Source organism: Hippocampus bargibanti, linkage group LG01 (genome assembly GCF_051943395.1).
Source record: "Hippocampus bargibanti isolate YZ-2025 linkage group LG01, ASM5194339v1, whole genome shotgun sequence".
Taxonomy (NCBI): domain Eukaryota; kingdom Metazoa; phylum Chordata; class Actinopteri; order Syngnathiformes; family Syngnathidae; genus Hippocampus; species Hippocampus bargibanti.
Genome location: NC_142734.1, coordinates 37,198,976 through 37,223,908, shown reverse-complemented (window position 1 = coordinate 37,223,908; position 24,933 = coordinate 37,198,976). Strand labels below are relative to the sequence as shown.

Sequence of the window (24,933 nt, the reverse complement as noted above, 5' to 3'; positions counted from 1 at the left end):
ACGAGTCTCCAACAGTGTCAATATGTTCTTTCTATTGTTTTTTTTATTTTGAAGTTTGTTAAAGAAAATACATGGAATCAGGACGAGTCGAAGTGCTTTTGTCACGTCTTTGTAGTTTTTTTTTTTTCATTTCTATCACATATATCACTGAAAGCGTGTCTTTTGTGACTATTTCAACGAGGTCACAAACGTTCTCGCTCGGAACCGGAAATGTATCTCTCTGTCGAGAGACGTTCACGCTATTGTAAAAAAAAATCAGACAAACGAGCCTTCTCCCCAAAAGCAGCGAAGATGCTGCATCAGATCACGAAGGGGTTAAATTAAAATGAACTGGAGGAGGCGCAGTCAGTCAACTCGCTAGCTTGGGTGGAGTACAATGTTGACATGAAGAGCCGCAAATTAGCCGAGCAGACTTGCGTGAAAAAACAAAAGCAAAGAAAAGAAAAGGTCAAAAAAGAGCAGCTCGAGAAGTGTCCTCAATTTGTAGTCATAAACGCTCTCGCTAAAATGAGCGATGTGACCGAGGATTCGCTGCTGGATTACTTCTACTCCACTGCGGGCAGCTCAGGCAAAGTGAGAAATGCAGACATACTGAGGACTTTTAAGCCTTTTATCGGTCACACTGATGTGCAGTTGCGTGGTAAGTGGCGTGCTAGTCGAGTTCGCCAAACATGACTAGCACGGAAGACTTTATACTGTAACGCCTATTTGTGTCCAAAACGGTTGTGTCGCGTGTATTCAGTTCAGTTTGCAGGTTGATGCGAGTGTATATCGTGTGGTTTAACTAACTCACTCACTCACTGTCTTATTTACAGTTAATTAAGACAACAAAATACATCCATTAAACTTGACCGGTACGCCACAGTGAGTGAGATGCATTTGAGGGGTTCCTTCGTGACGTCATATCCGGCCACGGTCCAAGTCATCCTTTGAATACAGAGATAGTAGTTGTATCCAAAAGGCTGGGAAACGTTCAACTACTCAATCGTTCTTCTCTTTTACTTAAAAAAAAAGTTACAACTAAAAATGTTGGGTACAAAACATCGAAGCACTTTTTAAGAATTATCAAAAAATCCTAAATATTTTGCCGCCATTTTTCTGTTACTGATGCCCAAAAGTGACCAATTCAGCGGACTGAGTTCGTCGTCGTTCGTGATGACTGCAGCAGGTGTAACAAACAAATGCCATGTCGCACTGCCACAAGTCATTTGGGAAAGCATTTTGCATGCACCAAGGCTGAATTTGAGGTGCCCCGACTCGCTTTTTGCAGTCAGACCGAATGCAAAACAGTTGCAAAAGTGCTGGGTGGAGAAGAATGCACTTTCTGTCAATATTACAGATTGCAATGTCAAGTGCTGAATTTAATTTGGATGTATTTTACCCTAAAGAACTATTGTATTATATGCTAAGAGCAGTAGTTGTTCAAGACCTCACAAATCTTTTTCCCTGCATGTTTTAATTCTAATCTGGAGCTGAAAGGCAAACATGCCAAGCTTGCCAAACAAATGTTGATCCAGGGTGACCTTGCGCTTTTGCCACATGTTGTCCAGATGTGACGTCAGTGCCATCTGACGCGGTTGACCCATTAGAGAAATGCTTCCCACCATGTACTGCAATGTCTGTCCGAGCATGTGCTGCTTCTCGTGTTGTAAATTTGATGATTGTATTTTAATCACAATTAAGTCCACACGCATGACAGGATTTTGACCTCTAAGAAGTGTGTGTGTGTGTGTGTGTGTGTGTGTGTGTGTGTGTGTGTGTGTGTGTGTGTGTGTGTGTGTGTGTGTGTGTGTGTGTGTGTGTGTGTGTGTGTGAGGGGTGGGGGGTTGTCAATCAAATGTGAAAAATGTTTGGAAATGAAGAAACTGGGGAAGCGGTGCGTGACCGTGAATATTTAGTTTTGGGTGACTCGATAGTGTACCTGGACATGTGACTTGCTGTCATAAGCATGTCATGTTTGTGTGAAGCGCATATGAGCTGCTGCTTCCTGTTGTTGTGAATTACCACCAGCGAGTGTCCTTTGTGTCCACACTGGAAAGAGGAAAGTCCTTGATTGTCCACGTAGGAATGCACCTACATACTTTCCTAGCGATCTCACAGCTCGCCAATGGTTCAATACGTATTTGAATATGTGTCTTGTTTGTTCGTTTGAAAATGGGCTTTTGGTGGAGTGGGGGGGGGCAGCGGGGGGGGCTCTTCGAAGCAAACTAAAAAGCAAATCTTCAAGATATAGAAACATACGTATTATTTCTACATGCATTTGACCGAAAGTTAACACGTCTGTCAGCGCTCTGAACAGTCGCAATTTGATACGTCATACCCAACTAACTCTAATAAAATGTGATCTCATGTTGGTTGGTCTGATCTATGAAACTCCTGGCCAGAAATGAGTCCCTTTTCAGCCCTGCCATCGACCCTAAAATGTGAATTACTAGTAGAATGTCTTGATCAATATTTTTTTATGTCTGGACCAGCTCCACAAAGTGCTTATATAAAGTTATTATGCAACAGTGTGTGGGTTGTGGATACTGTATAGTAAAGTTAGCCAGAATGAGATGTGTTTTTGTTCCCATGTCGTTGCAGCTAAATACAGAGAAGAATTCAAGGTCATTATTGACCGAATTGCTGTGGTCAAGTCCGAAAACGTGAGTACTCTTGTCTTGATGAAGTGTCATTTATATATATTTTTTTAATGAATAGCTGTTCATTTAATTTGATAGTCGATCCATGGATTGCTTTATCACTGAACACGACATAATTTTTGCGCAAGACAATATTTGCCATGATGATGACTTCTATCTATTAGTTGCGGCCATAGTGTTTAACTGCACCGCTCCTTCCTACTCTTTGTACTCACGTCATGCAGCTTCATGTGATGAAACACTTATTTGTCTATTGCAGGGAGAGAAGTATCTTTTCCTCAAAAAGAAATACAGACAGCTGCTGCAAACGCGAGACAAAGACAAAGCTGACCTCCCTGATGTGACTGGGCAGAAAGAGCCGAGTTCCACCACAGCGCCGGCAACGGCACGACGGGCGGTAGCGGACACCTCCTCTCATGCCCCCCGCGAGAAGGAATGTCGGGATGAGCCAGACGGCGCTACGGAGGTGAATTGAAAACCATACGTTTCTACGTCACATTGGTGCTCAAAGAAAGTAGAGAGCAATGATGTCTTGAGCATCATGTCAACTGTTTTTGACTTGAGGAGGATGTCCAGTGCGTTTAGTTTGAAGGCTTAACTTGATCAATATGGCATCGCGAACCGAGAGGGCCTGCGTCGTCGTGAAATTAGCCGCTTTGCCATCCGTTTGTACTCTTTCCTATACAATACAACACAACACACACTAAAGTTGAAGGAAAACGGCCGGCCGGGCAAATGGCTTTGTGATGATGCCGCAAATTCCCACCGTGCACAATGCATTTCCTTATTTGGCCACGTTGTGGAAACATTTGCCGGATGTTCCAGCGGCAGTAACATTGAACGACTTTTATTTTTCTATGGAGCTGGAATCACCCTCAGATGATGTCCGCTGAGCCTTTACCCACTTCATGTCATGTCAGTGCATTTGACAAATACGTAGCTTGACGGAGGACATCGTTCTCTTCTTTTTGATGCTTTTTAAACGACTTTTCAACCTGTGTTGCGGAAATCTGCCTCAAATATGATCATATCTTCCTCGTGAGGGATTGGAATATCCGTTTTGAGACTCCCTGTATATGATCGCTGTCCATATTAGTGCTTTGTCCATATTAGTGCTTTGTTTCGGCTTCAACTGTTGTTGAAGCGTTATATAAATCAAGATGTATTGTATTGTATTGTTTTTAGCACTTGTTTGCTTCAACGGTTTGAGAGAGGACTTCTGTTTCTGAATGCTGCATTGCAGTTTAAAATAATGCGGATGACATTGCATCATGTCAGAAATTGTCCATTTGTAATTCTCATCCCTGTCAACCTTGGCTAATACCTGCCTTAGAAATTATTACAATTCCCGTCTAAAAGTTGTAATACGTCGTACATTATTTGAAATGATAAAAATTGCTAACGCAAGGGGAAATGCACGTCCGGCTTTTATCAATCCGGCCGTACGCAGCGATTAAACAATATATATGATTGAGGAAGACTTTTGCTGTTTTGCCGTGAGAATAGTAGCGCTCAGCGGCAGCATTGTCGTTAGCTACCAGCAATTGACACCAACTGGATTTGAGCCAAAAAGCTCTTTGTAAGATCGGTTCATGGCTGCCGCTGCTCGATTATTATTATTCTTATTACAATAAAAAAATTACCTGTATAAAAATTGTAACACACCGTACATTATTTGAAAACGTATAAATGTGTACAATACAGGGAAAACGGCTAAATTGACATGTACGGAACCACGCAACGTACTCTCTTTACTGAGTTAAAGGTATAAGCAGTACCATTATCATTTACAAGGTGGCGCCAAATTAATTAGCTATTTATTTTTTTGGTTGTGTTTTTTGAAGTACGTTGCAGAGGCCTGACTGAGTGAGTGGAGGAGGGTAGTGGAAAGCAATCTGACTTCATTAGAAAGAGAAGAATCATTTGTGTCAGAGATTCACACACATTCATCTCAAAGTGTGTATACAGTATGGTCCTCCTCTTAATGGAGGAAGGAGCCTTTCTTTGTGTGTCCCCGCATGAGTAGAACAAATCAGTCTACTTGGTTCGCAAACTTAATCCAAAAAGTCTCTTTGAATCCACAAATAAAAAGGCTGACGAACAAAACATTTATCAGACATACAAATGTTTGGTTTGTGAGATATTTTCACACAGTTATTTTGTTTCAAAAAAAGATTGCCTTCAAATCAAGAAACAAATGCGTTGGAATTAAAAAGAAAAAAGCTGCTAGAAGCATATTTCTGTCATGCACTTGCAGGCTGTGTTTATTTTTGCCAACGTGAATTGTTCTGCTAAGTGTTAAAAACATTGCAATTCACTCTCAAACAACCAATTGAAACACGTTAACCACAAAAGTCTCTACTCCAACCGTCTCAAAAGCCACTCCCTGTTATTTTTAATGAAACAAGTACCCGTACCTAGAACTCTAGATAAATAAAAAAGTGCAATGTTTCTGAAGTGACTACTGGATACATTCCATACATAACATAGCTAAGGGGGCACCAAAGTCCTCGTGTCAATTTTCCAGCTTTTCAAGTCTTTGTAAGAGGGACGTCGTAACTCTTAACTCTTACTTGTGATGTCCAGCTGATTTATACTGGAACTGTTGTGGGTTTTTTTTGCAAGTGTTACACGATTGCATGTTGTTTTATTAATAGTTAAGTGGATTGCTATTCATTATCCTTCATGTGTGAAAAGTCTCGCTGTCTGACACCCTTCGGTCAGCAGCAGGATGACTTGAAGCCAGCATGACACATCAGTGTGCGTTTGTGTGTGTGTGTATGCCTGTGAGTGCTGTTGGTTATGGCCTGTTGTGTCATAGTTGACTCACCTTTGACTTTTGTCTAACTTGCAGTGTGAGTGTGAGCAGGATGAGGAGTCGACGGCTAGTATGGGTTCTGCTGCCGTTGCTGTAAGTTTTTTTACACAGTTTTTTTACTTTGTCACATTGTCATTGTAGAACCTGAGCGGGTTACCAATCGCCCAAAATGTACAAATGCTGTCTCCAATGTGACGCTGTAGTTGTTTGAGCTCTCTTACTCAGAAAAATGTCTCAAGACCAAAATTTACAGAAGACCCATGTTTTTTTTCCTTCTCCCTTCCAGCTGGACCCTTTAGAAAAAGAGTGGATCTACTTTGCGGCTGGCGCTCGAGTTCCTGACCTCTGTCAGCTCCTTCGACAGGATCCTTCACTTGCCAACAAGAAGGTATGCTTCTTATTAACCAGAACCATAAAAAAGGGTCAACCTCTTTTACTGCCGCTGAACCTGGTGAAGAAAGAAAAGTCATGTAATAGCCAGACGAAAATGCTGAATGAAACACTGTCAATAAAACAGGATTAATTAAAACAGTGTCAAGACTTTGCTAACATTTTCTCTTCTGTTTTGTATCCAAACAGGACTTCACATCGGTGAGTATTGGATCGCATGCTTTCAAGAAATGATATCAGCTGAAAACAGCCTCTAAATGTGCAGAGCATAACACAAATAGTCATTTATGTATATATGTTCCCAAAAGGAATGCTTTTATATAAAAAAGTATATATATTATTCCGACTCTAATGATTGTGGTTAGCTGTAGGATACGAAGCACGTTCCCCTCAATTGCTTAGTGAACAACTTGACTCGTCACTGAGAAGGAGAGGTTGTTCCAATTCATGAACTATCAATGGAAAATATAATTCAAAACGACATTATGTTTTTTAATATTTCAACTTTCTGAATAATCTGAATATTTTGCCACATAATTCACATTCAACGTGGTTTTATATGTTGGTGATTTGAATTCTGTTTTCCTCTCCACATGTCCTTGATTATCATTGTCATCAGGGGGTAAGTTTCTTTCTTTTCTGGTCAACTATTTCTGCCTGTCAAGTTCTTCCTCTATTTAGGATTTATGTTTTTTTTTTTTTTTTTGTTCGTTTGGAACGACTGGCGGGAACACGTTGGCTGCCTGCCCTCAAACCTGTGATCTGCTTGGCTTGTGTAACTTTCATTCTGCTCATTCTGATTGTCCCCCCCCCCCCTCTTAATGGCATTCCAAGAAGGCAGCGTTAAAGCATCCAGATCATGCATTTCAAAGGTCCACTATCAGAAGGATTATGAAAGATAGCTTTTTAGCTCCCGTGCCCCCCTCCCTCCCTTGACAACCCAAATCCTTTTATTTGTCTCCCTGTGCGCTTAAGAGATTTGAGCTCATGTTTGTTGTCCCTCCCCAACGTCACAGTTCTCACACTGTCCTGCAGTTACGGCGGACCACCTTCTAAGCCAGCGCGGTCCCCTCCCAGACAAGATAGCACGGTCGCCATTGAAGTGCACGGAGATGAGAGGGAAAGGAGGGGGGGGAGGGGTGCATGGATTAAGGAGAGTCTTAATTCCCCACAAAAACTTCACCTATTTCAAGATAATCTGAAAGTAATAGAGCAGGCTGGGATTAATTGCCCGACAATGTTGCTTGTGTCCCTGGGAAGGTGCTAAGTCCCCTTTGCGTCGCTTTGATGTTGCCTTTGAGCTATTCTGATTTGTGGGGAGGAAGATGCTTTTTTTCCACAGGTAGCATCCACGCTAATTTCCGGCAAAAAAAAAACGGGTCACGTGACTCCCCAGAACCAGATCACCATGTTACTTTTGGGAAGAATGAAGAATTTCCTGTTCATGACCAAATCTTTTATTTTATGATATGTTCTTCAAGTTTGCAGATAAAGTTGTTTGAAAGCACTATTATGTCCTTTTTTTATGCCTATGCTCTCCCCCCTTCTGACGTGGACACCCGCACTCTTCTTGGGACCCTCTTTCGTCCGTGCCGCAGTTTGTAAGTACATCATCTGCCCATCCATCCTCTTTATCTTCCTCCTTGCGCTCAAGCATTTTAGCGGTTGCGGGGCGGGGCGCTCCCCCATCGCCATCCCTCAAGTGTTCAGGGGGACGAGAGGCCGGGCGGGGGGTTCCCGGAAACCTCAACGAGTGACGCAGGAAGGGGAGATGCCGTATCCTGTTCAGGCTCGTCAGTCACTCTTTCTCACTAGGAGACCTGCTTTGGACAATCAGTCCTGCGACAATGGAGACGGCCCTCCTCCATTCAAACTATCTCCTGTGTACCTCCTGGAACATTTCAGGACTCAAAATCCCATACAATCGCACCACCGATAGATCAAACCTGATACAAAGTGCCTTGGTGGATGGAATGATCGCCTAACAAGCTGAATCGGTCCCATGTGTCAATGTCAAGTCGTGCGTGAGCGACATACAGAATCACCATTCGCTTGTGGTGATGCGTCATCGCTATTAATCAGCTGTTACTTTCCTATTGCGCCAGTGTAAGTGAGCTTCGATTCACTTGAAAAGCGCGGTCCAAGTGAAGCCGGATATACTTGTACCTTTTGGCAAAAGTGGTCCCAGAATGGCGCTCACTGATTATGTTTCCAAGTTAAATGTTATAGCGGCGATGCCTTTATTGCGTGACTGCATTGTGGTGGGCATTGCCGCCCGCCGCAGGAAAATGTCAACATTGTTCAAAAGATGCTCGTGTGTTCCTCGAGTACCACATTTTCCAGCGTATAAGGCGCAGCCAATAGCCTTGATTTTCTTCAAAAGATGACCCTGCGCCTTATACGCGGGTATATATATGTTCAGTAATATTGAGCCACAGGTCTCGCAACAACTGTCAGCGGAAGCCGAAGATGTCGTGCGCCACCCCTGCCTTATTATCCGGTGTTCCTTCAATGTGGAAAACCCTTATATATTTACTTATTATACAATACTGTATTTGGAAAGAAAAGTGCCGTAACCCCAGCTGAACTGTAGTGCCTTATAAAGCGGAGTGCCTTATATTTAATTTCTGTATTATAATTGGACAACTTTTTTCATTCGTTGAAGTTGCGTCTAATAGTGTGGTGCGCCTTATAGATGGAAAAAGTTTGAAAATCTACCATCCATTTTTGACCTTATACACCGGAAAATGCACCACTGTTGAGTGCTTTTTGTGATATAAGAAAGTTCGCTGTTTAGTTATATGGCTCTGTATTTTCCTACTAGGGAGGGCCTTAGCAAATAAATAATAAGTGACAAACTGTGTTGTCGTAGGTGCTTTAGGTGTTTTCTCTGTTTGCACTTTGGAGCAAACGAGAATATATATCTTTTATCAAGGAATGTTTGTGGACCAGTATTTTTAAAATACAGAAAGGCCCATGCGGAGTTAGATGATCTCATCTTAACAGTAGACTGTCTAAAAACAAAATCCTTTTGAAGTTAGTTCCGTGTAACGGCAGTAAAAAAAAACAAACACTTGTTGAATGGTGAACGGAATTATTTGGCAGCAAAGTAGCTGTGTAGTAGCATTCCCACGGCACACATTCAAAGCGCACGTAGCCGACCCGAAACAGAATACTGTCGTAGAATAACATCGCGTCTGCCCTCGACAACTTGACCTGCTAAAATTCTTGCGAGTCCTTGGAAGAACGAACTTCCATCGAGTGTCCGTTTCTTCACATCTGAGGTTATTTACACTTGTCCAAAAATAAGACGTCATTTTGATGTGGCTTGTGTATGCTTTGCCATGTTAAGGGTCCCGTTCCGACAGGATGCTTGTGGTTTTTTTAGCTGACACCTGTTGATAGCACATAATTACACAAGCCAAAGAGTGATGGAAAAACACAAAGAGATCACAGTCCAACAGGTGGATGTGTGTGTGTGTGTGTGTGTGTGTGTGTGTGTGTGTGTGTGTGTGTGTGTGTGTGTGTGTGTGTGTGTGTGTGTGTGTGTGTGTGTGTGTGTGTGTGTGTGTGTGTGTTTTTCTTCCCTCTGCCACAGACTTGCCTCTCTTATTTTCACATTGCATGCCAACATGTGGGTGTACCTTTGTAAAGGCTTGTTATTGCGCTGACAGTCATGTGGGCCCGGGTGGGGCTCCCCTTTACGGGTCACGCTAACATCATCAATCTTGCCCCATGTGACAGGTGGCCGGCCCCCACCCACCCACCTGCCGTGCGTGCGCGCAGCGCTGTGTTATTTTGTAATTAGGCTGCGTTGGATGGCAGGAAACCATCCCTCCATTCATCTTCTCCCTTTTCCAGCGCAGCCGCTTAAATTAGCCACCAATAAGAAACGCTGATGACAATTTTGTAGCCACACCGCGCCATGTTTCTTCACATCATGAGAGAGAGAGAAGTGCTTCATTTGAAGGAGCTGGCCTGTGTGTGTATGTAGGACCGCCAAAGTCACCCGGGTGTGTCATGCCAGAACAAATAACGGCCTGACATTCTTCCCACCAAGGCTATTATCCTTCAGGAAAATGCAGTGAAAAAAAAAAAAAAAAAAAGAAAAGCCAATCTCAAGTATCCGTCTGCGCGTGTGCGTGTATATGTGCGGTGTGTTAGTTTTGAAAGCGCTCATAAATGAAATGTTATTATTTTTCTTTTTACTTTTTTACTTTTTACTTAGTACTTATTATTTTTTTAAATTATTATTTATAGTAATAATTATATATATATATATATATATATATATATATTATTTTTTTTTTTAAGAATATTGTAAAAACTTGCATCGTACTTCTTACGGCTTTTTAAAACTTGACAAATGCCCTGTAGAAAAAAGAAAAGCTTATTCTTGGACCAATCAAAATTAAACTAAAACAATGCATTTAAAAATGAATAAATACAACACATCCCACTATAGACATACCTGTCGACCTTGGCTAATAGCTGCCATTATAAATGATTACAATTCCCTTATAAAAGTTGTAGTACGCCGCACATTGTTTGAAATGTTTTTTTTTTTTTTTTTAATGCTAAGACAAGCGTAAATGCAGACAGCGTAGTGCGCACGTGCACGTTATGCTTTTATCAATCGTATGCAGCCATAAAAAAACATGATTGAGGATTCCTCTAGCTGGTTTGCTGTGACATAGTAGCGATCGTCGGCGGCGGCATTGTCGTTGGCTACCAGCAGTTGACACGCACTGGATTTGACCTTAAATTGTCTTTGTAAGATCAGTTCACAATTAAAGAAAAAATCCCATGCAAAAGTTGTCTGTCGTATGCCGGACATTATTTGAAATGATAAAAAAAGTCTAAAATATGAGGAAAACTTATAAGTTGACAGGTAAGCAATACTGATGGAATTTGAAAAGGGGAGCGCAATAATAACAAATGATAATATAATATTATAAACCTGGTTTAAATGTCCAAAATATGCCTTTGAATGAAAAGAGAAAAAAACGTTTTTCAGTGAGAATGCTGATTTTCCCATTGTGGAACGATTAAAGGCTTTCTGATTGTGATGACACAATGCCATGTTGGATTTCCAAAATGATCTCCTCGAGAACACCATTGGAAGATTTTTTTTTTTTGGGTTGTTTCCCACAGACTGCTCTGCACTGGGCTGCCAAACACGGAAACGAGGACATGGCGACTCTGATGGCAAACGCCGGCGCTGATGTCAACACCAAATCGGTGACTTTGTTTTCTCTCCTCAATCATTGTTAGGCTGCCAGCAAGATGAAAAAAAAGAGACAACATTTTTAGTACATGAGAGATGATGATGAAAATCCTGATCCTGTCCAATTTTTCTTAGTTGAACTCTCTCTTCCAGCACGTGAGTATCCTGTCATGTGGCCCAGCGTATGTGCGCAGGCACGCAGGCCAGGCCAGGCCAGGCCAGGCCAGGCCGGCGTCTCCGTGACGTATCGTTCCTCTGCGATCTTAGCCAAGCATCCAGCTGTGAAAATGCACCATGGGAGAGCGGGCACTCGCAGGATAATAAATCATCACATCATGTCACCTTAATTGTCTCCCATAACAGGGTGTCCGTGTCCCAGCATGCATTGCTCTGAAACGATGCAATTTTCAACAAATTACCTAGCAATTATGTTTTTATCACGATTTGGTGTTTCCACAAGCTTTTCTAATTTGTATTTTCTTTCCTCCCTGTTTGCCTTGGCTGTACGGGACTCTGGGAAACCGCAGGGGGTAGGTTCTGACAAAGACCCCCAAAAAATGACCTTTGCACCCCGGAGGAATATCATCACCTTATCCTTTACCACATCCGCACGATCTCCTCTTCCGCAGGGTTATACACCTTTACACATCGCCGCGCTGCACGGCCATCGGAAAATTCTTCATCTGCTCGTAGGAACTTACGGTAAAAAAATGACATGCAAATATAATAATAATAATCCAGACAAATATTGGCTGGGATCAGTGGTTCTTAATGGTTTTCTTTCAGCCCCCCCACTCCAGAAGAAAAGTTTCATCAGCATTTCACCCCACTCTGCCACAACTACAGATTGTATTGCCTGTCTATAAAATGGTTAAAAGTAGACCATTTTGTCCTTGTGAACATTCAAGCCAAGTTGTCAGATCAACTGTGTCTTGCTCAAAAGCACCTGGACAGTCTGACTCGGACTCAAACCATGACCTTCTGGCTCCAAAGCAACATCAAAAAAAGTATACGGGGTAGATAACTCCAGAATAAGTGACAAAGAGAGAAAGAGGAAGACACAATGCCAGTGAAACGTAGTTGCGAGCGTATCTGCCTCAAGTCCAACAGGTCGAAATATGTCTCTGGCTTGCTGGTGTGTGTGAATTTGGCCTGTTCCAAAAGAAGCATCGTGACTCTTAATTTGTGACTGATTTCTTGTCAAAGGTGGCGGCAGGGCCAACTGCTTCCCAAACTGTCAACGGCTAAAATCATCAAGGATGTATCTGTGTGGAGTTGTATCGATCTGTCTAGCTCGCTAGCTAGCTGGCTATCTGTCTATCTATTTATTTAAAATGATAATGTATTCTAAACTATGTTGGAATGAGATGAAAATGAGACCAAAGTAAACACGAATCTTTCAAATTACACCCAATTTATAATGCTGTGAAAGACTCCAATCGTAACCAGTGCATTTGACTCAAATGTTCCTTGAGCTCATCGAAATGTTGCTTATCTGGAAGGCTTTTGTAGAAAAATCTAGACGTAGAAAGAAAAGAAAAAAAACGGACACATTTTGGAATCAAATTTAGTTTAGGTCATCATAACAATCGAAATCAGTCAAATGTGTTTGTTTTTCAAATCTTGGTGGTGATCCCCGGTGTTGTTTTTGGATTGGATTGGATTGGATATGCCTTTATTAGTCTCACAGTGGAGAAATTTACTTTTCACAGCAGCAAAGTGATGAAAGGAATGAAAGTAGAAAAACAAAATACATTTTTGCCTCAACCTTATTCAATCACCAGCGACTGCTAAGATACGTATCTGCGATATAAAAATGTTTCCACCAGGTGCGAAAGAGAATTTGAGGGATTACAGTGGCCACCTTGCCTTGCATTATCTCACCCGCAAGGAAGCCGACGGTCTCGAGGAGGACTGCGAGCTGCGTGAGCGCCCTTCCTTTCACAGCACGAGGGAACACTTAACTCTCAAGTTGGTTCAAGTTCACATTTGCTTTCTGTCATAGCAGCAGAATTTCAAGTGTCCCAGGCCAGAGAACGGAACCGCAACCGGAAGTTGGCGTCACTCTTTCACTCCAAGAAGAAATGGGGCTCCGCTGAAGAGCTGGCACCCGTCGAGGAAGAGAGGACGACGGCGTCGCATCAGCTCGCTCTTCCCGCCTTCAGACCCAGAAAGTTCTCCCGCTGAGAGATGGCGGACAGTCGGCAAGTTGAAATCCGCTTAGACAGCTTTGCGCCACTAAATCGGCATCCTGCAGACACTCGAGCAGCTTCTACACGTATTGTGTTGCCATATTTTGTGACCAGAACAGTATTTACGCTTAAATGAATGTTGCCTTATTTAAGAGCTCACTTACTTTATAGCTCAAGCGAAAGATTGCTGTTAGTGTTTCTGTTTACACTCGAAGCCCGAAAACCAAAAGTCGCCTTCATTGGGGAAAGCAAAACTACTTTTGCTGGATTGGTTTCAGATTCAGATTCAGATTTGATGCAAAGCGTGACCACTACCTGCGCAGACAGGAACTCGCTTACTTTTAAAGCTGACGTGCTGGAAATCACTTCAATGTTTTGATTTCAGGCTTACTTTGACCTTTTTTCATGCACTTAAATGGGATGAGAAGAAAAAAAAAACGTGTTGAGGTGAAAATGAGCTGAGTGCAGCGAGCTTTTTAAAGGCTTAATTCTTCGATCCCTTGAATAATGCCAGCCAGGGATCTAAAGACTTGAAACCAGGCGATAATCTGTGGAAATTGTTCAAATTACAACCTGTCAAACCAATCATGTGAGTGACACCGTCCAATAATCTGCACAATTGGATGCCAGTTAATGGTTAAAGGTGTCACTTGGCAGCCAATTGGAGCCCAGGCGCAGGTTTCTTCATATGACTTGATACAGTAATCCACATGTTCAGGCCGACATCTCCTACATGAAGCGCCTTACCTGCGTTTAACGCAAATTTGAATTTGCCAATGTCGTTTGCAGTGTTCCATGACCAATGTACATTTCAAAGGGAATTCTGTCCCTTGCTGTCATTTTTTAAATGGTTTGAAAACGATAACCGCTATTTGTAATTCTGTGACTCGTATCCACCGCGACGATAATGTTTGAACCATCTTGGCATATTGTTTATGGATATTAAACTATTTTATACTTAGCTCACCACTTAATGTCTTCAAAATAATATCTGCTAAAATTGACTTGAAGTGCACAGATTTTTTTTTCTCACATTTTACCCATTTCACCGCAAATGACAAGGGGACAAATATGTGCCCTCACTGGCCAGCTGTGCATTTCACACCCTTAATAACCATTTTATGACTACGCCGTACAACCTTAACCGCAGCTACTGCTGCGACTCATATAAAAAGTGTGGTGTGATTTTTACAAGTCCACTAGAGGGTACCGTTAGCCAGGAAATAAGGCCTGCGAGAAATCCTTCAAATCTGATTGGTTAAAGCGACAGTTTTATGGACACTTATTTGATTCGCTAGGGCCCGCAGAACTGATTGTGATGGTGTCAATACATGCGACTTCTTCTACGGGGGTGGAGGGATGGAGTTGGCGGCGGCTGACGTAGTTGCGAGACCTGTTGTAGCTCAACATGACTTCACATATAAGGTGCACCTGTGTATGAGGCGCACGCACGGTCTTCTTGGGAAGAAAATGAGGGCTTTTGCACGGATGCGCTTTATACACCGGAAATTAGGGTCATCGTTTTGAGCTAATTATCATCCATTTCGAATTGTATGGCTACAACCCATACTAAAAAGGTCATGACGGTGCTGTATTCAAGTGCATCATGGAAAATCCACAACTCTTCTGTTCGAGCGAGGAATAACGATTGATAAATTTTCCCTTTGAAACAGAAACTTGTCCCCACTTGCTTTCACGTTAATTGATGCTCGTCAAAGCATCCACGTGGCGAAAAGCGCCATCCGTGTGGTAGTAGAAGGCCCTTGCCTAACACCACCTGGGACGGGCGGTCCTTTTACCACCTGACTTTGCGGGCCCCAGATGGAGGAAATATGGGCTCCGCTGAGCCTCCGTACGGCTTTAGCGATGAGTTGAAAAGGCCAGCGCTTGCTCTCGGGAGATCAGACCACACCGAGGGCGGATGGGGGCAAGTGTTTTGGGGCTTCATTTTTATTGATTGCTTTTTTTTTTCTCAAGCGGGGATGTCGGCGGGACAAGAGGGACTTTCTGTAATAGATACTTATCTTACTGCCTTCAAGGCCCTCAAACAAAGTCCCCCTCTGTAGAGATTATAACCCAGGGAGGCACATTAACTCTAATCCCGTGCTTTGAGGCCTCGCGCCCCCGTTACCACCCCCTTGCCCCATTTATTCCATCCCTTCTGTTGTTTTGGGGAAAGGGGGGGGGGGGGGGGCACCTTGTTTCTGGTCCATGTCGGAGCAAGGCCTGTGGCTACAGGACGCTCGCGCGCGGCGGGGGGCGTAGAGTGAGCGCTGCTGTTTCTATCGCCCGCCGACTCCGGTGAAAAGCACGGAGGGCCGCAGACTGCTGTGTAACCGATTCCTCTCTCTGAAGAGATTAGGCCCTACATTGTCGCTGGGGTTGCTCATTTCCATGAGAGCGCAGCCTCCCGCCGGCGCTGCGCTCGCCTTTGTTATTTGCGCTCAGAGGAACACGGGGCCCGATGTAGCAAAGCAAGGGCTTCCTCGTTGTCATTGTCTCACAAATAGGCCCCAAATGTCGATGTCACGTCACGGATGCCCAATAACCTCATTAGTGCCTGCAAAGAATGCACATGCGCATCAACTTCACTTTGTTGTGTTAAGGCGCCGCCTGGATTTGACAGTTGCCGTGAAGATTGCGTAGCCAATGCCGCTCCTCACCTCTTATTGCTTTTGAGAAAACCAACAAGGGGAAAAAAACCGGACTTTTTATCAGAAAATGAGTCAGTAAAAAAAATAAGCCTGTTTGGGGATCCACCATTCAGAGAGTAAGTCTGTGGTGGAATTCTTGCTTGACCCATTGAGTGGATCATTTTTTTTCAAAATGGCCAGAAAAGAGGCAGAGCTTACATTTAACGCGAGTGTCTTTCACGACTTGGTCTCACCGTTGTTTTTGTAGTCTCGTACGAGCGTCAGTAAGCAAACATCTGAGGGAACAGAAGCACCCAACTCTAATTTAATCCATGTCTCGTTCGCACCTTTGAATGGATGGGATGAAATCGTCAACGCCACAACACGGCAATCGCAAAGTCAGAATTCGAAATGACAAAACCAAAAACATGCATCGCTTTTAATGTGTCTGTCTTAAATTAGAATTACATTCAAGCGTCGTTTCTTCAAGCGCGTGGCCGGCATGCGTATTCCAGTGTTTGTCGGTGGTTTTGCAAAATGGTGTGAATGGTGATCGCTTTGACATCTTGATGTGAAAGACAAAATGTTTGGCTTTGTTCGGAGCGCAAACAAAGGCTTTCTTTAGTTTCTTCATCCAATGAGTTTCAGCCACGATCAAAATGAATTTGAGCGCATTTCTCAGGTCAAATCCATGAGCGCATTCATTTTCGGTGCACTTTGACATGCCTTAAATCCATTTTTGGTGCATTTTCTGCTGTTACGCCCCAAAAAAGCAAAGGAAGTGCTTTCAGAACCTTCCGAAATGAGATTCCACCGACGGCAGGGCCAGCTGTCACGGCCTCCCGGAGCAACGGCGCGGCGCCTGTCACTCACCCAGCGGAGGGCCGTCAATCAGGGGGCACCCCGGGGGGAGTCTGGGAGGCGGGGACCTCCAAACAAAGACATTTGCGAGCGCTTTCAACGCCGCCGCTATTTTGAAAGAATGATAGAGTGCCTGTGATAAGAGCAATGACAAAGGGCCAAGAGTGGAAGGGGGTCTTCTGGGGCTGCTGGCGGGAGGGGGTAAGATAGTCAAGGAGTGGGAAGCCGCGATAACATTCACACTTTGCTGACATCTCCCCATTTGTGCCGGCAAAATCCCGTTAAGCGGCGCCATTGCAGATTTGTCCTCAAGCATTTCATGGAAATGACGCCCGCCGTCGTCGCCGCGTTGATCTTGTACGTTTTTCTTGAAATGCGCCCGTCGGGAAAGTCATCGTCCAGCGTGGTCGGCCGTCAAAGTGAACGGGGTGAAAAGCGCGCCCCTCACGCTCGTCCCGTGAAAAATAAACGAACGAGGCAAAGGTGTCGACAACTCTTGTGGATTGTCACTCGAGACATTTGTTCTTCTGCTCTCGCCCGCCGAGGAGCTGTTTTATGGACGCATTTGAAGCCTTTGTCAGCCACCTTTAACGGGCTCCACGCGTCCAAACCTGTTGTTCCGCTCACACGTGATGCACAATTTTGCCATTGCAAAAAGCCATAGCCAAATATTTATTTCCACAACATTCTATTTTATTTGACAAGAACCGTACCATGTTTTTGGGTGAGGTGGATTCAAACAAATGGTTCCTCCACCTTTGCATCGTCCTGCTTCAGTGACCATAAATTCACCGGTTATTTTATTTCGGATATATCGATAGTTCCGGTTATATCGATAGTATTTCTATGCACGCACGGAGAAAATTACATATATATATATATATATTTTTTCGGACTCCCTTGAATATCGATATTTTTGGTGGGGGGGGGGGGGGTGTTATTTGGCATTTCCTGGATTTTTGCCATTTGCATGCTGGCAGATAGTTTGTCGACAAATTTTACACTAGCTTGTTTAATTTATCAAGTGGGACTGCCTCATTGAAAATTCTCCAGACTTTTTGTTGTTTAGCTTAATTGTCATTCATTTTATGCTACGGGGCAATTTTAGCACAGGATATCCTTTCTTTTTCCTTTCTTTCTAAAATATCCCAATGGGATAGAACATATGTTGTCTCTCTTTTCAAGTACAGTGAGACCTCAATTTACGAACTTAATTGGTTCCCAGACAGAGTGTGTAAGGCGAAAAGTGTGTATCCCCCAAAAAAAATCCCATAGGAAACTATTAAAATGGGAATAATCTGTTCCCGGATTTCCATAAAATATACTTTTCAACTAAATAAGCCTTAAAACTACACACACCATTGTACCTTATTCTATGTATAATAAATGTGCTATTGTATTGTAATGAAAGAAATACACTGCATTGTATCATAAAGTCACTTTATTTACATTTGTGGTGGTCATTTATGGCTTGATGGAATGGCGTTGGAGGGCGAAGGTCAAAAGGAATTGCTGTTTGGAAAGAGAGGCGCATTACATGAGGACTGTAATTAAAGAAATAAACTGTGCTGTAAAATAAAGTTTTATTTCCCTTTTTGATGGTCGTTGATGGCTTATGGAAGGACAGTCACCTTCCATAAGGACTGTTGGTAACTTAACCTCTGGTGCTGCTCACTCCGCCAGCCGTGGTGGGTGTGTATTATGAAAATAGTGCTTGTTATAAGGTTTAATTTTCAGAAATTTGACGTTTTTAAAACAAAAAGTTTGTAAGATAAGGTGTTTGTAAGTTGAGGTCTCACTGTACGTATTTAGTTGATAAGATGTCAGAAACAGTTGTTACTGATGTCACCTACTTACTAGCCACTCTCACGGCGCCATTTTGAAGTGAAAAGAACAACAAAATAACAAAGATGGCACCTTAATTTGTACGAGTAACCCATTATTCTTGTAACTGAACCGGATATGAAGTCGCTGTGCCTCTCCATTGTGTCCGTAGCTTTCCATCGCCGTGTCGACATTGCGACAAGGTGTGTTCAAATGACGTGCACACCATGCCCACAAAGTAGTTCCCCACGGAGTGATATTAAGTGATGCAACACTGTCTTATCTTGGGGGCAAGTCTTCCCAGAGACAATTACCCCCCCCCCCCCTTTTTTTTTTCTTCTTCTTCTTCTTCTTCTTCTTCTCCTACTTCTTAAATCCTTTGAGCTATCTTGTATGTTATCACTTGAGGCCGGGAGAACAATCAGGATTCCATTTGGTCCCCCGGCCCTCCACTGGGCCCCCGAGGCCCCTCCGCCTCCCTGTAAACGAGCGACATCCTAACAGCAAACAACGCCGCTCGGACAACGACCCGTCGGAGCAGCGCCGACACCTGCGTTGTGGCCCCAAAGAGGAAGGGGATGAAAAGAGGAGTCAGAGCGCGGGACAAAGACGCTTGTTTGTCTTGGGATCTTGTTTTTTTTCTTCTTCTCCTAATGTCATAAGCCTCCCTCTCTTCTCGGCTATTGTTGCCCACGTACACATTTGCTGGCGGATTTTGAGGCCCGTCCTCAAATAAATCCTTCGTTCCTTCCGATCAAAGCACTTTTTTTCTCACCTCAGGTGAAAAACCGACAACCACCGTGCGTGTCTTTTACTCGAGGCCCGTGTCACGTTTGATGCTGATGAGGCCCGAATTGCCCCGCAGGTCAATGTTCCCAATTCCTCGTGGATTTTTACACTTGAAAGCACTTGTGCATGTACGTCCGTTTAAAGTGACGGATTTCCAATCTGGCTATGTTTCCATGAGTTGGAACGTATACAGAAAGTTCCCAGTCCCGTTGGTTTTGTTGACATTTTGTTGTCCATTTCCAATGCCGCGTTGCATTCACATCACATCTAAACCAAGCTGCAGTCCGGATGCCCAAATAGCAAATTGCGCAAGCAAGCAAGCAAGCAAGCCAAAGTGACAAGAGGGAAGTCAACACACGATAAATGAAGAATGCCCATCCGATGGTAACATTTCATGTGAAAATAAATATCTGCTTGCGGACTTCCTGCTTGAATTGAATTGAATTGAATTGAATTGATCGGCCCTCAGCGAAACTCAAGTCTTGATGAAACAGATGATCATATCACGTCAAGGTAGTTGATCCGCCTACTTCCCTGAACTTTTAACTCATTCACTGCCATTTACAAATTGACAATTGAAAAAAATGACAGAGCGCCATTCCCAAATTAGTTCGGGTTTGTTTTTTTTCTTGTTTGGGTGCCGATAAAGCGCTAACCATGGCCTCTGGCAATATTTTTCCCTTTCACAAGGGGCAAGCATTTCTCTTTTTTTTCCATGTTAGCGCTTTGTTCCAGCGTCAGCTGTTGCTAAAGCGCTGTATCAGCCAATATGGATGGAATGCATTGTATTTTGGACCGTCGCCCTCATTTCAAGCTCATATAACTCCAGACCCATGTCACTTAGGAAATAACTTTTTTTTTCTGATGAAAGAAGAAAGTCTAAGGTTTGTTACGCTGCATTGAATCTTTATGTTGTCCTAAAACTCACTATGCTGTGGGTCCTGGAATTCGAGTGGCAATGACAAAAACCCTGGCACTGGAGCCGACACATTTTTGCACATCGTTTGCCAGTCAATGAGTTCATTTATTTACTAAAAATGTTATTTTACTATAAGGCACCTGTTATAGCTCTTGTGTAACGCGTTACATTATTATTTGACGTGATAACGCCATTGCTTGTTAATTTTTTGATATTTTTTTTTTTCAAATAAAAATTACATTAAAAAGAAAGGTTAAAGTCTGGGTAAATATTTCAAGAAATATATTAAATCAGACAATTAAATCAAACCACTCAGTCACTTCACACTGCAGCAAGCTGTCGACATGACACATCAATGGTTTTTGTGTGCGTGTGTGTGAGGGCTTTTACAGAAGTGCAAACTTGTTCAGAACATGTGCACACACACACACACACACACACACACACACAAGCACCAACACACCCACACGCATAGGCGCGCGCACACACACACACACACACACACACACACACACACACCGGCTCATTAGCATCTGTTATCTGGCAATTATCATCTACATAGTCGACACCTGTTTCCCCTAACCTGCTTTCATTAAGACAACAATAGCCGATCTGCAACATCCCAAAAGAAACACTTTGTTTAGCCCACAAACACTGGAATAGGAATAATTATAATATAACATGAGAGTCATCCACTTGAATTTTGTCACGTCGTGCAAAAAGGTACATTTTTGTTTGTCTTTAATCCCACAGTGGGGAAATTTGCAACCTACAGCAGCAAAATTGAAAGAGGGTTGAAAAGTGAAAAAAAAAGCAAGTATTGCATGGACGAAGAAATGACAGGAGATTGAATTGTGCAACTGCACAAAATGTTCCATAAAAACAACTGTACGTCGTGCAAAGTCTAAAAATACAGTATAATGCATATATGCTATGTGTAACTATTTATTCTAAATAAAAGGCCTGCGCTACGTATGAGTCCAGCGTGTTTCTTAAGAAGCTAGATAGTAGAAGATAAATAGATCGATATGCTTTTTCAGATCCTTCAAAATAACAACAAAAATGTATTGAGAGAACCACAAAGCAAAGTTGTGCTGTCATTCTAAAAAAAAAAAAAAAAAAAAAAAGTCACTAAAGTTGTGGCAGTTATTTTTGTTGTCCAGCGAGTGGACAACAAACGATTAAGTCTCAAATGAAATCCAATAAAATGTTGGCCTTTTTAAGGCTTCTCGAAAAGAAAGGTTGAATGCATGCGTCCAAACACTAAAAGGACCAGCAGAGCTTTGATGGGATTTAGTGAAAGCTTGAGCTGTCAGTCAACAGCAGTGCTCCGTCCCCCGCGAAGCCCCCGCGAAGCCCCTCCTCACCCCCGCGGGGCAGCTGGCTGCATGGATATAAAGCCACGGCACGTCCTCTCGGGCAGCCCCACAGTTGTTGCCTGTTCTCATCACCATTTGGCACGCAGAAGAAGAAGCCAAAAAAAACATGCCGGCCTCCCCACCCGACTTTGGTGCTTTCTTGGCGGACCGCAATATGGGCTTGATGGCCGTGGGTCCCCCGGGCCTTTTGGGGGCCCAGCAACTAGCCGTCACCTATTCAGGACTACACGGATACAACTTGATCCCCTTGGCGCTCCACCATCATCACCACAGACACGTCACTCACATGGTGAGTTTTTCAATGTCTATTCATTCCTCCTTTCAATTCTCCAAAGAAAACGGACACTTGACCTCAATACTATTTGTTATCGTCAAACTAAGTATTCGCCTTTTTTAAACAATTTTCTGACATTGAATATTCAAATAAAATGCTTTAGCTCCACAGCATGTGATCCATTTTTTTTTTCAATGGTGACTTTGAGGTGAAATGGAAGATGTGTTTGTCAAAACTGCCACCGATGGCATTTTGGAATTTTTGCTTGGACTTTTTTTTTATGTCGCAAATACACAGAATGTGAAAGCAATCATGTGGGTTCATGTTCCTCACTGTGATGCAACTTGGCCAATGTAATGCACGATTTTTAATGACAATACAGTACATATTGATTTATACGGCGCTTTAACAACGGCTGATGCTGTAACAAAGCGCTATCATAATTGGTCCAAATGCCATTACAGTGGTTTAAATGTTTAATTTCTATTGCGGCATAACCAAAGTTGACATGCAAGTCGCAACGGGCACTTGTTTTTGACTTTATAATTACGCCTGTAAACTAAGTCTGTATGTCAAAAATGGTTTTGCTTGTAAACATCAAGCAAATTAACTGAATTACCAAAGACATTTGGGGATTTCTAACACCAGTTCGTCCCCCTCTTTAGCCTCAAACAATGTCAAGGCAACAAAATTTGGCCTCAACTTCAAGTTTGTGTTTGTCACCCATAAAAAGTCTTCACAATAAACAGAAATGTACAAGTGAGACAAAGTTACAGAAAGATCGGAATTTCAAATTGTGAGTTTTCATTGAAGACCATTTGAAAAAAAAAGTCCATTTAAATCAGCAAAAGCAAATGGCGTCCACGTCAGCCAATTTTCCTGCCGTCCACATCCACTGTTGAATGTTTTGTTGCAGCCATTCTTGACGTTGTATGTCAAGGTACGGAGAGCATTGCAGCAGTAGTCGTTGTCGACTTTCACACTGAACATTTAGGACATAAATTGTCTGGTTATCGTGCATTTACAGGAACCTTCTAAAAGCTCAGCAGTCATAACTGCATTTAACAACACAGAAAAATTAAGATGCTCAAGCGGACGTGATCTCAATGGGGTGTGACCCAACTTTTTACAGGGTGCCATTGAATAAGTAGACTTTGACACCAATATGCAAATGTTCATGCTTTTGCTTAATATGAAGACTTTCTGGCTGTGTTTTGATGGCTGCCAAAATCAATTCTTTAATCAGAAAGACATTCATCATGGTGTATGAGGGTGGCGGGTTGTACGAGGTCCTCCCATTTTCCTCGGCGCTTCAGCCATACTGATATGAACAAAAAAAGAATCATAAATGAATATACATAGAGTAGACGGACAGACAGACAGATGGATAAATCATTAGTCTATATCTATCTCCATATATCACGAACCTCCTCCATTTGTACCTAAAAGGCGGCCCCCGATTAGTCAAAAACACAGACTACGTCTCCCTCAAGGGTTTACAATTGCCTCCCAAAGCCACAAGATGGCAACGAAAGACGATTTTTATATCATAATACTACTACTACTAAAAATACCTTTGATTTCTAAGCACCTTTCAAAACTCTCAACTATGATACGAAGCTCCTCAGTTCACTTGAGTTCCTCGGCGGCAAGATGGCGACAAACCTCGACATACTTTTCTCGCTGCGGGAATGCAACATGTTTTGACTAAGTGTGTTTCATTGATCAGCGGGGCCCCACCTTTGAAGTGAAGACCGGCGCCTCCCCTTACCATCGGGCATCGCTGGCCGGCGGGGGCCCCTTCTTCCCACACTACCGAGCCGGCTCGACGGAGGAGGCCGTACGAGGCGGGGCCAAGGCGGCCGCCCGGGAGAGCACGGGAGCGCTGAAGGCGTGGCTGGCCGAGCACCTGAAGAACCCGTACCCCACCAAGGGCGAGAAGGTCATGCTGGCCATCGTCACCAAAATGAGCCTGACGCAGGTTTCCACCTGGTTCGCCAACGCGCGCCGCCGCCTCAAGAAGGAGAAGCGCGTCAACTGGGCCTCCTCCAGGTCCAAGTCGGACGAAGAAGATGAGGAGCGGGAGACCGAGGACGAAGAGGAGGAAGAGGAGGACGAGGGGCCTCTGAGGAGGCGCGACGCCAGTTTGCCGGAGAAGGCGGCGGCATCGAGGGATGGCCCTGAGGGAACGCCCGTGCAGGCCCGTCACGCGCCCTCCCCTCAGGAGAGCAAAGACACTCCGAAGCCCAAAATATGGTCGCTGGCAGAGACCGCCGCGTCCGAGTCCGTCAGGAAACCACCGGAGCAAACGTACCGGTCCGCAGAGAGGATTTGGGCCGAGTGGGCGGCCACGGGCGCGCGTCTGCTGCCCGCCTATTACACTGCCCACCAAATCCACTAATGACACCCGCCGCCCCCTTCCAGTCTTTTCGGAGACTACGTCTACTCTCGATGCACTTTAGCCTCTCGGACGACAGGGATTGGAGCTCCTCCCCGGTCGCTCATCTGTTTCCAGACCAAAGACCAAATGTTCTTAATGTAAATAAATGTAGATGTATTTTTCCAACAAACCTGTAAATTATCTTTGCTGTTGTCTGCTGACGGACTGAAATAAAACCCCAATTAGGAGAAATGTCCGTGCCCTTTTCTGTTGCTTCTGCTCTTGTAGCGACATCTCGTATCCATCTGCGCATTGTCATAAGATGTTACTGAAGAACGTTCAAGTGGAATTTTGACGTTGGTCTGCTGGCGGTGAATAATGCTTGGGGGAGTGTGCGGCTGAAAGAATCCTAGTCCAACTTTAATGAGCTCCAACTTCACAAATATTGAACTCCTTCACTGCCGGACTCGTGTGCAAAAGTGCGTCCAATCCAGTGCCGGGGTTTTTGTCATTGTCACTTGAATTCCAGGAGCCGCACAAGACAAAATACTTTTAGGACTACATCAAAATTCAATGCAGGTTGCTACAAACCTTCTTTCATCGGA

At 43.5% G+C, this 24,933-nt stretch overlaps 2 protein-coding genes across 2 annotated transcripts; both read left to right on the top strand.

Annotated features, from left to right (window-relative positions):
- Nucleotides 1-343: 343 nt before the first annotated feature.
- LOC148904170 (uncharacterized) lies at nucleotides 344-14,230 on the top strand. The gene is made up of 13 exons (XM_089016096.1): nucleotides 344-640; nucleotides 2,584-2,645; nucleotides 2,902-3,108; nucleotides 5,497-5,553; nucleotides 5,747-5,848; nucleotides 6,040-6,051; nucleotides 7,449-7,451; nucleotides 11,005-11,091; nucleotides 11,231-11,317; nucleotides 11,425-11,607; nucleotides 11,707-11,779; nucleotides 12,907-13,002; nucleotides 13,083-14,230. Exons 1-13 carry the CDS (start codon nucleotides 385-387, stop codon nucleotides 13,262-13,264), a joined length of 1,407 nt encoding a protein of 468 aa, XP_088872222.1. The 5' UTR covers nucleotides 344-384; the 3' UTR covers nucleotides 13,265-14,230.
- Nucleotides 14,231-21,700: 7,470 nt separating this feature from the next.
- irx7 (iroquois homeobox 7) lies at nucleotides 21,701-24,669 on the top strand. Its single transcript, XM_089015072.1, has 2 exons — nucleotides 21,701-21,963; nucleotides 23,678-24,669. The coding sequence occupies exons 1-2, from the start codon at nucleotides 21,781-21,783 to the stop codon at nucleotides 24,347-24,349; spliced, it is 855 nt and encodes a 284-aa protein (XP_088871198.1). The 5' UTR covers nucleotides 21,701-21,780; the 3' UTR covers nucleotides 24,350-24,669.
- The last annotated feature ends 264 nt before the right edge of the window (nucleotides 24,670-24,933 follow it).